This window comes from Aulonocara stuartgranti (genome assembly GCF_965226115.1).
Source record: "Aulonocara stuartgranti genome assembly, chromosome: 9".
NCBI classification, from domain to species: domain Eukaryota; kingdom Metazoa; phylum Chordata; class Actinopteri; order Cichliformes; family Cichlidae; genus Aulonocara; species Aulonocara stuartgranti.
The window spans coordinates 35328025-35342760 of record NC_138960.1 but is presented as its reverse complement, the minus strand read 5'-3'; the positions used below and the strand labels follow the sequence as shown (position 1 = coordinate 35342760).

The 14736-nt window shown below is 43.6% G+C and overlaps 1 protein-coding gene across 3 annotated transcripts; it reads right to left on the bottom strand.

Moving 5' to 3' along the window:
* Window positions 1-1369: 1369 nt before the first annotated feature.
* Window positions 1370-14473, bottom strand: LOC309714535 (ribonuclease inhibitor-like). Of its 3 annotated transcripts, none has more exons than XM_082547080.1 (7): window positions 14407-14473; window positions 10234-10414; window positions 5676-5849; window positions 4781-4957; window positions 3992-4159; window positions 2999-3172; window positions 1370-1984 (listed from the first exon to the last, which is right to left on the bottom strand). In XM_082547080.1, exons 2-7 carry the CDS (start codon window positions 10353-10355, stop codon window positions 1978-1980), a joined length of 822 nt encoding a protein of 273 aa, XP_082403206.1. In that variant the 5' UTR covers window positions 10356-10414; window positions 14407-14473; the 3' UTR covers window positions 1370-1977. The 3 variants fall into 3 exon arrangements, with proteins under 3 accessions (XP_082403206.1, XP_082403207.1, XP_082403208.1); XM_082547081.1 differs by having other exon boundaries at window positions 10234-10417; window positions 14407-14463; XM_082547082.1 differs by lacking the exon at window positions 14407-14473 and adding an exon at window positions 12881-13157.
* Window positions 14474-14736: the final 263 nt, after the last annotated feature.

Here is a 14736-nt window from a genome sequence, read left to right as displayed (position 1 = left end):
GTTGGCAGTAATGATATCAGTCAAAAACATGTATACTTGCGAAACAACACTAGCAGCTGTGGCAGGTGTGGAACATCAGTGGGACAGGTGGAGTCCACAGCTGCTGTGGGGACAGTTTCTTAGAGGCTGACGATCCAATCCCACCACAAAGACTTCAAGCTCCCTCTGCAGACATGTAAAATGTTGTGATAAGAGTCACGGACGGACAAAACAGCTCAATAAACACTTCATCACTGCTGTTAGCTTCCCACTGACAGTTCTAATCTGGTGGGTAAAAATCACAAAGTAACAGATTAGTAGTATTTTTTATTTTAATATTATTTTTTTCAACACTCACCAAGTGAAAGCAAGCCCCCAACATTTAAACTGAAAAAGTAAGATTTAAAAGGGTAAATATAAGAATTTAATTTAAACTGAAAGATAAAATCAGACCATGAAAATACCACATACGAGAGATTATTGCATTTTCACAAGTTCATATTAAAACTTCAGTTTTAATTGGTACTTTTTCCATGGCTGAAATTTGGCTTCTTTGAATTTGTATAAACTGCTCAGAATTATTATTTTAAACAACTAACGTGAAAGTTCCTGCATCACACACGTTTCTTTGAACGGGAGTCTCGTTTAGTTACAAATGTGCACCGCCTCGATAAAGCAGGTGTTACTCACATGACTCGAGTGCTGCAGAAGTCCAGAGACATGAAAAGCAGGCTCTGTCACATCGATAATTACATACATGCATGATAAACAAAGCTACTCGCATATATCATTTTCTCCTTTCTAAAACAGCTGACTTTGCTCATATGATCATGTAAGTTGCACCAGCCCAACTCCAAATGGCATCGTCAGCTTTAGTCTGCAGGACGTGGCGGTACTGTTTCAATATGAAACGTCTGCACACTTTAGTTTCCATGGTGACTCCTCCAGCCGTTTCACTGACTGTGTGCTGATGTTCGCTTGCATCCTAACATTTAAAGCTTCTAATTGTAAAAGTTTGCAGATTTGGTGGAAGCCTCTTGTCTTTGTCCCAACTGGAACATCAATCTCTCACTGAAGTTGAATGTTTTTTTTCATTCCTTTAAACAAACAAGCGGTTCCTGAGATCCTCTGTTAACATTAGCAGACCCTGAGGCAGAGAGGATGAGGCACAGCTTCATCAGTGACACGCAGCAGACCGCAGGCTCATCACTCTCAGAAGGTTATTTAAAATTAAACAGCTTGAAACTAACTAGAAAAAGTTGTAAAAACAATGAAGAGATTACCAAACTTTACACTGTTGCACCTGTTCAGTTATCATGGGCTTGGATGCTGTTTTCCAAGGCTGAATGATCAGACATGAGCTTTAATGACTGTAAAATTAATAACTGGGTCAGCACAGGATGGAATTTATTTAGATGTTGTGTAATCCACACAGGGCAAAAGTATAGAAATAGAAAATACAAACAAATGTCTCTTGCACCTTGACCACTCTCTTTATATCCGCTAACAGACAACAGGACTCTGACTGGAATATGAGGAGCAGTAGAGTTCCAGTAGAGTTAACTGTACTGAACAGAAACTAGACAGCCGGGAGTGCAGAGGCATCTATCTGTATATGTGTTTATGTTTAACCACGAAACAATCACTGAACATTTCCACGTGAAACATTTTTTACATCACAAAATATTTTTTCCCAACAATCCGGTGCAACGTGTCAGTCCAGATACACTGATGATCCTGTCAGATCCAGAGGGACACACAGGGATGATGCTGGACTCTACATTGTGCTGTTCTCAGAGCAGTTCACTCTGCAGCACTGACAGTCATCTGCACTTCATTCCTCTGTCAGTCACTGCTGGATGAAGCTCTCCTCTCCACCTCCCAGTAACATGGCCCAGTCAGAGCGTCTCTACACACAAGCTGCTGCTGCTTCAACCTCTCTGGATCATCAGGACACAGCTGCTCCTCTCAGCACACACACCGTCCTGTTTACCATCATCACCACCTGCAGAGAGAAGGAGGAAGAGCAGAGGAGATAAACGAGTGTTTCCAGAGACTGTAAGCTCTCATGAAGCTCACACACCTGCAGTCTTTTATCATTAATTCTGTCTTTGATTTCAATCCAGCTCACAGTAGAAATAAACTGCTGAGAGACCTGAACGATTTCATGCTGTTCCACTAAACCACAGAGTTGTTGAAGAACATCCATTTTCTTTTCTTTTTTTGCCTGTCCCGTTTGGCTCTTTTGCATCAGAATTGTTGTCTAAAGGCAAAGAAAGATACCCAACGGATTTACTTTACCAAACTGACCATCCCAGCCTTGCCGTAATGGTCTATTTGATTCACCTTTTATTGTTTATTTTATTTTCACTTACTGAATACGGGACAGACTTGACTGGGGGAAAGAAGGGGAGAAAGAAAGAGGGAAAGAGAAACAGCTGAGAAGAGGGACGGGGGAGAAGGGCAAAAGACAAAAACCAACAGAACGGGCAGAGAAAAAAAAAAGGAAAAAAAATGCATATATCAATCACCTGGATCACCTGCTGAGAAAGAAAAAAGAAAACAAGCAGAAGAGAACAAGAGTAATAGAATAAACAACATCACAATGATATATGGGAATATGACAGTAAATACTAAATATTAAACATTATTGTGCAGCACATAAGATCAACAGAACACAGTGTGCTTTGAGGTAGGAGCCATAAAGGGTGTAGTTTGTGGGTGTGATCACCCGTGTGTACACCTGTGAGCATGGACGCGCTTGTTTTTAAAAGGTTCCTTCATGTAATGATCTGCTAGAGGGTGTGACTAATAAATACAGAGGACACTGAACATGTCAGCTTCTGATTGGCTGTTATCAATTTCTCTGTCCAATCCCGAAGCCTGTCACCGTTCTCCTCTCACAGCTTCACTGAGAAGCTGCAGCTTTACAGGAAACACTGGATCTTTGTTTCATACTGACTGTGTTTAGTACAATACTGCTGACAGCACCACCCACTCACTCCATCACTCTACTGACCTCAGTTTCTCCAGTCTGCAGTCTGGACTCTCCACCAGCTCGAACAGCCGCTTCATGTCCGATTCCTGCAGATCGTTTCCCCGTAAGATCAGCTCTCTCATAGCAGAAGAGTTGGACTTCAGCGCTGCTGCCAGATAATCACAGCTGATCTCTGACAAACCACAGCCCTCCAATCTGTATAAAGAATGAAAGTCCAACAAGACAGACTAAGTGTTGGACATGTGTTGTGGCTCCATTAGGGGAGCTTCTAAATGTGATGTGATAGCCCCTCTGGGTCTGTCAGGTCACAGCACTGAAGAGAGCTCAAACTGGGCACACAGTTGTTCCAGTCTGGACCAAAGACTCTATACTGGGACTTAGGGACTGCTTTGACTGCACCCACTGGGACTTTTTAAAGGCTCATGTTCTCACTTAGATCATCCACACTTCAGTCAAAGGTTTGGACACACCTTCTCATTTATTGCTTGGGACCATCAATTGTGTTGTGCAGAAGTCAGGTTGGTACATAGCTGTTAGCCCTATTTGACAACTGTTAGAATTCATATTAGAACCAATCAGCTAAGTAAAAATAAAACAACAGTCCATCATTTCTTTAAGGAAAATCACTAAAACTTTGAATGTGTCCCCAAGTGCAGTCACAAAAACCATCAACCATTAAATCACAAGGTGTGTCGTGTATTTCTACTTCTTTCTGGGGAAAATGGGGATTACATTGAAAACAGGAATTATTTTCCACAATAACCAGCCTTGGATTAGTAAATCACTGAAACATGTCCATGAGGGAGGGGACACAAACATGTTTCCGAAGAAAACAAGCGTATCAGGATGGACGAGTTAAATTTACTGTGTATTATCCAGAAATGAGAACGTTGCTCTGCTACAGTCATTGGCCTAATCCTCACTGCACATCATTTTATTAAAAGCTTTCTGTTTACTGTCAGCACAGCTTTTACATCATATTCATATCACTACAAGAACAACATGGTGACTGACCTCAAAGACTCCAGCTTACAGTCTGGCCTCTCTAGGAAACCACACAGCTTTCTCACTCCTGAATCCTGTAGACTGTTCCAGCTCAGACCCAGATCTTTAAGATGGGAGGGGTTGGACTTCAGAGCGATGGCGAGAGAACTGATATCTGACAAACTGCAGTCATCCAATCTGAATGAAGAATAAAAGATGCAGGTTTATTAGACAGTGTTTTTGCCTGAAATCATTCAGTGTTTCATAATCTGTTCAGAGCTGAAGACGGTCGTTACGATGTCGATTCAATATGAGCCCAAAATAAAACTGATAAATAAAAGGCCTCCATCTTTCTACGTCATGAGCCTGGGTCTTCGACCCAGTGTTTTGTTCTGGACTCATTCTATGTCTCATGTGGAATTTTATGTTCAAGCTCTCTATTATTTAGTCTTGAGTTCAGCATGGTTCTGGCTCTCGTCCCCAGAGTGGAAGTCAGTCATGACCCCGTCTCTCTGTGTCCTGTCTCCGTGTTCCCTGTTTAGTTCTGTACAGTTTACAAGTCTTGGTCCCGGTCTCAGTGTTTGTTGCTTCCTTTTTTACTTTGTGTATCTTGTCAGTAAACGTATGAAAATACTTTTAAAAGTCCAACATTTATGGTTCATGCACTCCAAAGACGACCAGTGGGTGGGACTGGAATAAAACAAACTTTAACATGAAGATCCTCATTGTGGATCAGTATAATATCAGCTTTACGTCTTCATTGTCAGGACAACTTTCACATCATATTCATGTCAGAACAAATCAAGCACGATGACTTACATCAGCGTCTCCAGTATACACAGTGAACCCTGCAGAAAACCACACAGCTGCTTCAATCCTGAATCCTGCAGGTTCATGTTGTGACTCAGGTCCAGATGTTTAAGGTGGGATGGGTTGGACTTCAGAGCTGAACCCATATCAGATACCCTGATATCTGACAACCAGCAGCGCTCCAATCTAAATAAAAAATAAAAATGGAGATAAAGTCATAATTGTGAACACATCAGTTCTTCTCTGTGTGCTGAGCTGTCAGACTTAGTGGAGTGGATTCAGGACACAGACACCCTCTGTGCTTTTACTTTTTTTTTTTTTTACTCTTATTTGTGTTTATACACCACTCTACATTTAATCAAGTTATTATTGATGGCTTTGTCTTTGGTCGTTTCTTCCTCCCCTCCCCTCTTCCTCCCCAGGTGTTGATAGCCCAGATCTTGTTCTTCCCATTCAGCGGACTCCTCAGGACTTGCCTGACCCTTTGCAGATATTTGGTGGTCAAATTCTCTGGATTATTTGGAAAGATCATTTTATTCATGTGGTCATTTTATAATAATTTAAATGTTGTTTGACAAACTCAGGACAAGCATTTATTACTGCTTTACACAGACTTTACAGAGTACAGTGGCGTTGTCTTTCCTCGTCATGAATAATCATCAAGAGTTTATGTAATACCAGTGAGGCTTCACCTGACTCCTGTGTGTTTTAGAAAATATTTGAACATTTCAATAATTCCTTTCAGTTACATCTGATGATGTGCTTGATGTTGCTCTATGTGTACCTCTGACATGTTAACCATTTACCAGAGGAGGTCATATCAGAGACGTCTCCTCCAGAAAGTATCAAACACCACAGATCTGAAATATAGAAAAACAACAACAGCTGCTGTCAGTGAACCCACCTCAGAGTCTCCAGCTGACAGTTTGGACTCTCCAGTCCAGCACACAGAAGCTTCACTGCTGAATCCTGCAGTTTGTTCAGACTCACGTCCAGCTCTGTCAGATGGGAGGGGTTGGACATCAGAGCTGAGGCCACGACTTCACAGTCAGTATCTGAGAGTCCACAACCGATCAGTCTGTGATCAGAGAAAATATGAAAGGTTTCAAGAAAGTTACATGAAAAAAGCATTTTCTTCATTTTTCTTTACAAGAGAGATTCAATTTTTTTTTTACATTTTATTGACCCAATATGCAGACATTTTTGATCTATCAGCCCCAAAATTATAGATCTTTGTTTATTTTGATTGTTAAAAAAAAAAGAAAAGAAAACGAACTGCAACTTTTTTTTGTTTAATTTATGTTTCATAATTTCTGAGCTAATCAACCATTGCCACAGATTTTACATAAAAATGCCTTTATTTAAAGAACAAAAACACATATTTAATTAAGGTATGTGACATATGAAGCTAAAATTAACAGCAATCGTTATATACTGTACATTCAAACTTTGGCCATAACATTTTTTGATGATGATGGAGCAGAAATTATTCTAAAAATGTAATAATTTGGGAGCCACCCAGGTCTTGAAAATGAAAAATAGTGTTACACACTACAGCATCAGATTTTACTCGACATGGGTTTGAGGAATTGTTCAGTGAGCATAAATCCAGAAGCTTTCGGTGAAGTTCCAGTGTGAGGCTGACGCACGGATACATTAATGTGACATCACTTACAGTTTTAGGGAGGACTCACAGCGGCGTGTTAGTTCATGCTTTAAAGTCAGTGATGTCCCAGAATTCAAAGAAAAAAAGCAGTGTTTTTAGCAGTTTATGAAAGATCGACAAACTCTAACATAACGTGATCCAAATCATCCATGAAGTGAATTTAATCAGCTACGTCTGACATCTGTGGTCATGAAGTCATTTGAGCGCCTGGTTCTCTCCCATCTCAAGACCCTCACGGCCCCCCTCCTGGACCCCTTGCAGTTTGCTTACAGAGCCAACAGGTCTGTAGATGACGCCATCAACATGGCCCTACACTTCATCCTGCAGCATCTGGACTCCCCAGGAACCTACGCCAGGATCCTGTTTGTGGACTTCAGCTCTGCCTTCAACACCATCCTTCCAGACCATCTCCGAGGCAAGCTTTCCCAGATGAATGTGCCTGACCCCATCTGCCGGTGGATCACTGACTTCCTGACGGACAGGAAGCAGCACGTGAGGCTGGGAAAGAATGTCTCGGACTCCCGGACCATCAGCACCGGCTCCCCTCAGGGCTGTGTTCTTTCTCCTCTGCTCTTCTCCCTGTACACCAACTGCTGCACCTCCACCCACCAGTCTGTCAAGCTAATCAAGTTTGCAGATGACACCACCGTTATTGGACTCATCTCGGACGGGGATGAGTCTGCCTACAGGAGGGAGGTTGAACGTCTGGTGTCCTGGTGCAGCCACAACAACCTGGTGCTGAATGCCCAGAAGACAGTGGAGATTATTGTGGACTTCAGGAAGCACACAGCTCCACTCCCCCCCATCATCCTGACTGACACCCCCATCACCTCTGTGGACTCATTCCGCTTCCTGGGTACCACCATCACCCAGGACCTGAAGTGGGAGCCCACCATCACCTCCGTCATCAAGAAAGCCCAGCAGAGGATGTACTTCCTGAGGCAGCTGAAGAAATTCAACCTGCCAACACGGACGATGATGCAGTTCTACACCGCAATCATCGAGTCCATCCTCACCTCCTCCATCACCGTGTGGTACGCTGGAGCCACTATCAGGGACAAACAGAGACTGCAGCGTGTTGTGCGCTCTGCTGAGAAGGTGATTGGCTGCAGACTCCCATCTCTGCAGGACCTGTACACCTCCAGGACATTGCGGCGTGCAGCTCGGATCTCAGCTGACCCTTCTCACCCTGGACACAGTCTGTTTGACCTGCTCCCCTCAGGCAGGAGGCTCCGGTCCATTCGCACCAGAACCTCTCGCCATAAGAACAGTTTCTTCCCCTCTGCTGTCGGACACATGAACAATAACCATATGACTGTTCCCACCACTAACACATGACCCTACGCTGTGTTCACTGCATCATTCCATGTTTGGCACTGATCACCACCTGCACTCATGTATATATCATGTATATATCTTTCTACGTAGCACTCTTAATTCTTATTCTCATGTATATATCTCATGTATATCTCATGCACATATCTTTCTACGTAGCACTTTTAATTCTTATTCCTACTTTTATTTTTTCATGTCTATTTAAGTGCTATTTATGACACTATGTTTGCACTGAAGCACCGCAGCAATTTCCTAATGTTGTAAACCTGCTCAACATTTGGCAATAAACCCCTTTCTGATTCTGATTTCTGATTCTACAGTCTGTAGTACCAGTCTGTACCACAAGGTGGAGAAGAGAGTCTAGAGTTTTTTTGGCTGGGGCAGTTCATGGAGCTCTCTACACTCTCTGTGACACCACCTGTGAGACTCAAATAAAATAAGCCAAAAGGTGAAGGCAACTGCTCTACACCTCTGTACAAACGCAGTAGCTGTGTTACATTCATGTATGATTAAACCAGTCAACTGATTTTCCTTTTTTCTTCGAATCATTAAAATCTTCAAACAACCAGAGCAATAAAAACGGGTGATAACCAGAGGAGCTCTGTGCAGTCCTGGTCACAATGACTTATGAGTGTGGATTCATTTTATATTACCCCCTTCCCAACCCCCTGACTGTGGTTCAGGGGGTTGGGAAGCTCATCTTGTAACTGGAAGGTTGCCAGTTCGATCCCCAGCTCTGTCTGTCCCTGGGCAAGACACTTTACCCTACCGCCTGCTGGTGTTGGCCAGAGGGGCTGATGGCGCGATATGGCAGCCTCGTTTCTATCAGCCTGTCCCAGGGCAGCTGTGGCTGCCTCCACCAGTGTGTGAATGAAGGAATAGTGGAATTGTAAAGCGCTTTGAGTCTCTAGAAAAGTGCTATGTAAATGCAATCCATTATTAATATACACAAACTACACCTTTCTTGGCTGCTACCTCAAAGTGTCTGTGAAGGTTCTCAGTCATCCAGGTCATCGTAGTCAAAGGAGCTTGGAAAGAAAAGCGTCTGGACTTCTTTAAGTTGCTTGAAGACGTTTCACCTCTCATCTGAGAAGCTTCTTCAGTTCTAAGGTCAAATGGTGGAGAGTCCCAGATATAAACCTAGTGGGAGTTTCCCCCCACAGAGGGACAAAAGGACCCCCTGATGATCCTCTAATCACCTGAGCCAAGGTGTGAAACTGGGTGTGGGTCCCAATCAGCCAGAGTTTCGGGTGAGTTCATTGTGAAACCTGGCCCCACCTTATCATGCGAATTCCTGAGGTCAGAGGGCCCAGGATGTGAGTGGGCGTTAAGGTGTCTGGGAGGGATCTCAAAACTGGATTATAGATGGCAGAGAGTTGGTGTCGTAACCCCGCCTCTGTTCAAAGATGGTCGCTCACAGTGGACATAGATGCTTCTTTCACTCCTCTTTCAAACCATCTGTCCTCTCTGTCCAAAATGTGAACATTGGCATCCTCAAAGAGTGACCTTTGTCCTTAAGATGCAGATGGACTGCTGAGTCTTGTCCTGTGGAGGTGGCTCTTCTGTGTTGTGCCATGCACTTGTGAAGTGGTTGTTTGGTCTCTCCGATGTAGAGGTCTGAGCATTCCTCGCTGCACTGTACAGCATACACCACGTTGTTAAGTCTGTGTTTTGGCGTTTTGTCTTTCGGGTGAACCAGTTTCTGTCTGAGCGTGTTGCTGGGTCTGAAATGCACCGGGATGTCATGCTTGGAGAAAACTCTCCTGAGTTCCTCTGATACACCGGCTACATAGGGGATGACAATGTTGTTGCGTCTGTCCTTCTTATCCTCCCTCGCTGGTGTCTGGTCTTCTTTTCTGTGCCTCTTTGCTGACTTTAAGAACGCCCATTTAGGATAGCCGCACGTTTTGAGTGCTTCCTTTACATGTGTGTGTTCCTTCTTTTTCCCTTCAGGCTTAGAGGGAACATGTTCTGCCCGGTGGTGTAGCGCAGCGCAGTTTCCTGGACTGCACTGTGCACATTGAAGAGAACGGCAACCTCAACATCGAAGTTTACCGGAAGCCCACACACACGGACCAGTACCTCCTCTTTGACTCCCATCACCCTCTGGAACACAAACTTGGAGTAATTAGGACCCTACACCACCGGGCAGAACATGTTTTTTTCTCTCCCTCTCTTTCTTTCATTTTGTCTCCCTGTCCTATCCCCCAGTCATGTCTGTCCCGTCTGTAATGACCAAAAAATCAAATCAAATAAATACATAATAATAATAATGGTCAATCAAATGGACCCATATGGCAAGGCCATGATGATCTACTTGGTAAAATAAATCCACTTGGCATCTTTCTTGGCCTTCAGACACCAATTCTGACGGCTAAAGATCCAAACGGGACAGACAAAAAAAAAGAAAAAAAGAAACTGAAACTACTAAGGTGAATACTGTTAGCACATCTGGACCCACCGAGCCTTTTTGCAGCTCTTCACAAGTGCAATCACTCTGTGTCGTCCCTGCTCTGCTATGTTGTAGTCCTCGATGTCAAACTCATCCACGATCTCCTCCGCCTCGTCCATCATGTAGTCCATAGTTCTGCTGTTGAGAAGCACTGACGGCTTCAGCCTCAGGGATGATGTTCAACTTTAATCTGCTGAACAGGAACAGCAAAAGATCAAAGGGAAGCACTTTCACCAGATGAACACACGAGACTCACGATTCATTTAAAGGATTTTCTGTGTGACGTCTTAATCTTCACAGAGTTGTCTTCGGAGTTATGGAGGACCAGAATGTTCAACACAGCCAAGCTCTTTTTGTGTTAGCTAAACAAAACCTAAAACCCCAAGTGCACTCACATGAGCGTCATGTCACAGGTCATGTGACTCTTCTTCTGTGACCCCTGTGAGATCTGCTTGCTCCAGTCAGAGAGATTATCAGACAGTAATAAAATGGTGATAAAAATCTATTAAAAACTATAAAATATAACCGCAAAATCCAAATCTGCACATACTACGAGATTAATGCTGCAGGAAATTGTGCAAATTGCCGGTTATTTCTAAGGAGATGGCTGCACAACTTTAAAGTGGCTCCATTTAAGCATTACAGCTTCCTGTCCCACGGCACACTGACGCTGTGTCCATGTAGGATGGAGGTGACTTCTACAGGGACAAACACACAGCTCCATCCTAGAGTGAACACAGACAAGTCTGAGAAGAAAACAGCAGCTTCAGCTTCGACCTGACACATTTTACATCCCAGTTTGATTTGCTTTAGAAACGTCTCGAGATTATTCACCAAACGGTTTGTTAGAGCACAGAGAAAGTCCTGGATTTAAACAGTAACAAGAGCCCAATATATCCCTGAGGATTAAATTACAGACAGCTGTGTTAACAGCAGAGCTCCAACACTATCAGAAACTTCTGCTTTTTAATTTATCAAGAATGTTCACATGACAAACAACAGACTCATTACACTGGGGAGAAATCACGTCTGTAAGCTAATAAGCTGCTGTCAGTTCAAAGGGAAATTTATGAAGACAAAGTCACAACTATCTGAACATTTTTTAAAATACTCCAATTATTGCATAATAAATGAATTATTAAGAGACTTAAAGCCTTAATAATGAATTTATTAATAACCTCAGACCATTTTAAAAAAGGACTCAATTTAAAAACTTGTTCCTCCAAATAAAGTCTGAAACCCGTCTGTTTGTGCAGGGTGGAAGGAGGACACTGTGGGCGCGCTGCAGCCAAACTACACACACCTGCAGATGGACTACAAACAGGTCATTCTGCATTACTGAGGCTGTAATGAAGTGACATGAGATCAGGTCCTCATATTTCCTCACAGACAGACCGAACGGATGCAAACTGAACTGTGTGAGCTGAGTTTTTATATTCAAATCAGCTTCACACAAAGAAACAAAGAAACAAGCTGATTAGAAACAGTTTTTGTTCAGTGTTCAGCTGCAGCTTTAACAGCCTGTGGAACATATCAGCTTTGGCATGATGAAAACTGGCTGTTAACGTGACCTGTGTCAGTTATCATTGATGTTGACGCTTCATCAGTCAAACAATCTGGATCCTTCAGACCAAAGAAACAATGAAATGTGGGAGAGAAAAACAGGAAGAAACATCCACCAGGACCAGGCTCAGGGAGGCAGTTATTGGCTGGTTCTGAGGGATTTTCTAAACGCGCAAATCAGTCCGTGCATGATTGCATCGTCCCGCCCATCAAAAAGTCACCTGCGCGAACAGATCAGCTGTCGTCGGTTTCTGGACTGAGTAACGTCGCCCAACCGTAGTCTGTATACTAGTTTAAAAGTCTTTCTAAAAGTGCAGTGTTGTTGTCCTTCCTGCTCCTGTCACAGACGACATGTTTCATGTCAAAGACACTTTCAAACTGCAGGATTTATCGAAGTAGGGTTGCCAACTCCCTGAAAGATAAATAAGGGACACCTCGTGGCCAGGGCCGGGCGACCCAGTTGTCTTCACCCTTCCCAGTGTGGTAGCTCTTTTTTTTTGTGTGTGAAATTATTTTTTAACCATTTGACTTGAATTTGATTTAAGCAGATGCATATTCTTTGTGATATGACCATATGGGAAACAAATGATCATTTAGCCATTTATTTTTAGCTCAAAATGACAACATTAACACAATAAAACAGGTCTCTTTCTTAAACAGAAGCCTGTCATGCTTAACTTTTGAGAATATAAGTAAATCTTTCTTTAAAAGAACTCTGTCCTGCTTAACTTAAAATTATATAAATTAATAGAAAACAATAGAACAAAAATATTCTTGTAACAGTGCACATTTAGTGCATTTAGTACAATTGGCTTCAGCTGAGGTATTATTTCAGCTTTTCTAAAGCTAATCAGCTGCTCCTGTTTGTAAACCCGCTTGTTCCCATGATTACGCATCTTAACTCATCATCATTATTCATCTATGTATTACTTTTATGTATTAGTCATCAATTTGTTGTAATCATCTATCCTTGCAGTTGTTTATTACACAAAATAAATTATCACACTTCTGGCCACATAGCCCTGATATTCACTGCACATGCCCATATTAACCTTAACCAGAGGGTTTAAACAACAAACCAGTGTTTACATACCATATCTGCTTCTGCCGTGGCCTGGTGGACAAGAAATTGGTTAAGGGTTCCCCGAGCTTTCACGCCCCTCATGTTCTTCATGTGCCACCATTAGAAGCATGCCTATGGAAAAAGTGCGCCGGCACACAGTGCAGTGCGCTGTATAGGTGTTATCGTGCACTTTCCCAGCCAGGTGTTTTCCTTTTCCCATTCCTCCTTTTTTTCTTTCTCTGAGGGGAACAAACATTGCTGCTCTAACGCTGGGCTCACACTGTGCGATTTTAGGCCCATTTTGAGCCGATTTTTGAGTGATCGGACCGATTGTGGCCTTCATCGTGCGTCGTGTAGTATACGTGGGGTAACGAGAAGCGATTAACACCTCACGACCAGCTCCCGATCATCAATCGCTCGTGAGGGTGTCACCACAGCCGCTCACACGGCTCGCGCGCAAACACGTAAACGTCGGTGAAAAAGACGGAGCAGCACGGCTGTGCAGCGTGTGATCTGGACACAAGCGATGGAGGCACAACTTGTAGAACTTTGGAAAGCTCATCCGAGCCTTTTCGATGTGGCATCACAAAATTATCACGACCACAACAACCGTGAAAATAGTTGGATCTACATGCTGCTCAATCACAGCTGCCTGATCATGTTTTTCATTAGCAATTTAGCAAAGTTGATGGTAGTGGTGTGTCTGTGTGAGTGAAAGACAGAGAGAGCGACAGATTTTCTGTTATAACCTTCATGTTATGGAGGCACAGTGTGAGCACTCAGGTCGCATCAGAGCATCGGGTGGTATAGTGTGAGACCTGCATCGTGACCTACGAACTTCTAACCCCTGCGAGTCAATCGTGCAGTTTGAGCAGGAGCTGAATAACGTGACTGAAAAAATCGCACAGTGTTTGCCCAGCTTTAGGTGTACTGTCGTCCGAGACTTGCACCGCAGTGTCTGCGTTTGTTTCCCTGTTGGCCATGCTTCTTGTTGTGGTCAACTGTTGTCTTCCGGTATTTTCTCTGTAAGCGACCTTTCCTCGACCAATGAGATGAGCGGTAATCTGAATTGTCATAAGTGTGTTGTCAGCTCATTGGTCACAAAGCAGGAGAGGGGCTGGGAATGATGTTTTCAAACAAAGCGTTAATTCCATTAACATTTATAGACTACTTTTGATTCTCACTGTATTACGGGACAAAGTGCGTCCCTTATTAGCTCAATACGGGACGTGTACTTTTGTTTCTAAATACGGGACGATTCCGTCTTTTAAGGGACGGTTGGCAACCCTAGCCGGACACTGTTAGTGGTTCAGGATGAGGGACACACCTGACACATGTTATTCACAGCGGTTCCGTTAAACGCACATTTAACAGCAGCGCCTACAGCGTCGCATGGATGACGAACCCGGAAGTGAAACAGCGCAGACAGTTTTCTTTGAGCTGGCTTTGAGTCACTGATCACAGAGTTCACCGTGACTGTCCTTCTCCCCTCTGCAGTCCACAGACACGCACACACTCCGACAGCAAAGCTACAACCACGCTGTGCCAACACTCACCCGCCTCCACCTCCAGCGCACCACCAACTCTGCTCCTTCCGCCTTCCTGTGCTTGTGTAATCACGTGATCAGAATCGCCCCTCCCTTCTCCAAACTCAGTAAATCAGGAGTGTGTGTCTGTGTGTGTGTGTATGTCACTGATATTCAGCGTGTACAGTTTATGAAAACAGTCGCTTGGGTTATTGAACGATCTGCACGGACAGCAGCTGTTCAGGAGTCACGCGGGGCGGGAGACACTGTGACGTTTCACAGGTGAGCTCTTCACCTGCAGGTCTTTGTCTGCAGCAAGCTTTCTGTGTGGCTCCTTCTTGCCGCTGCTCCCCGAGACTA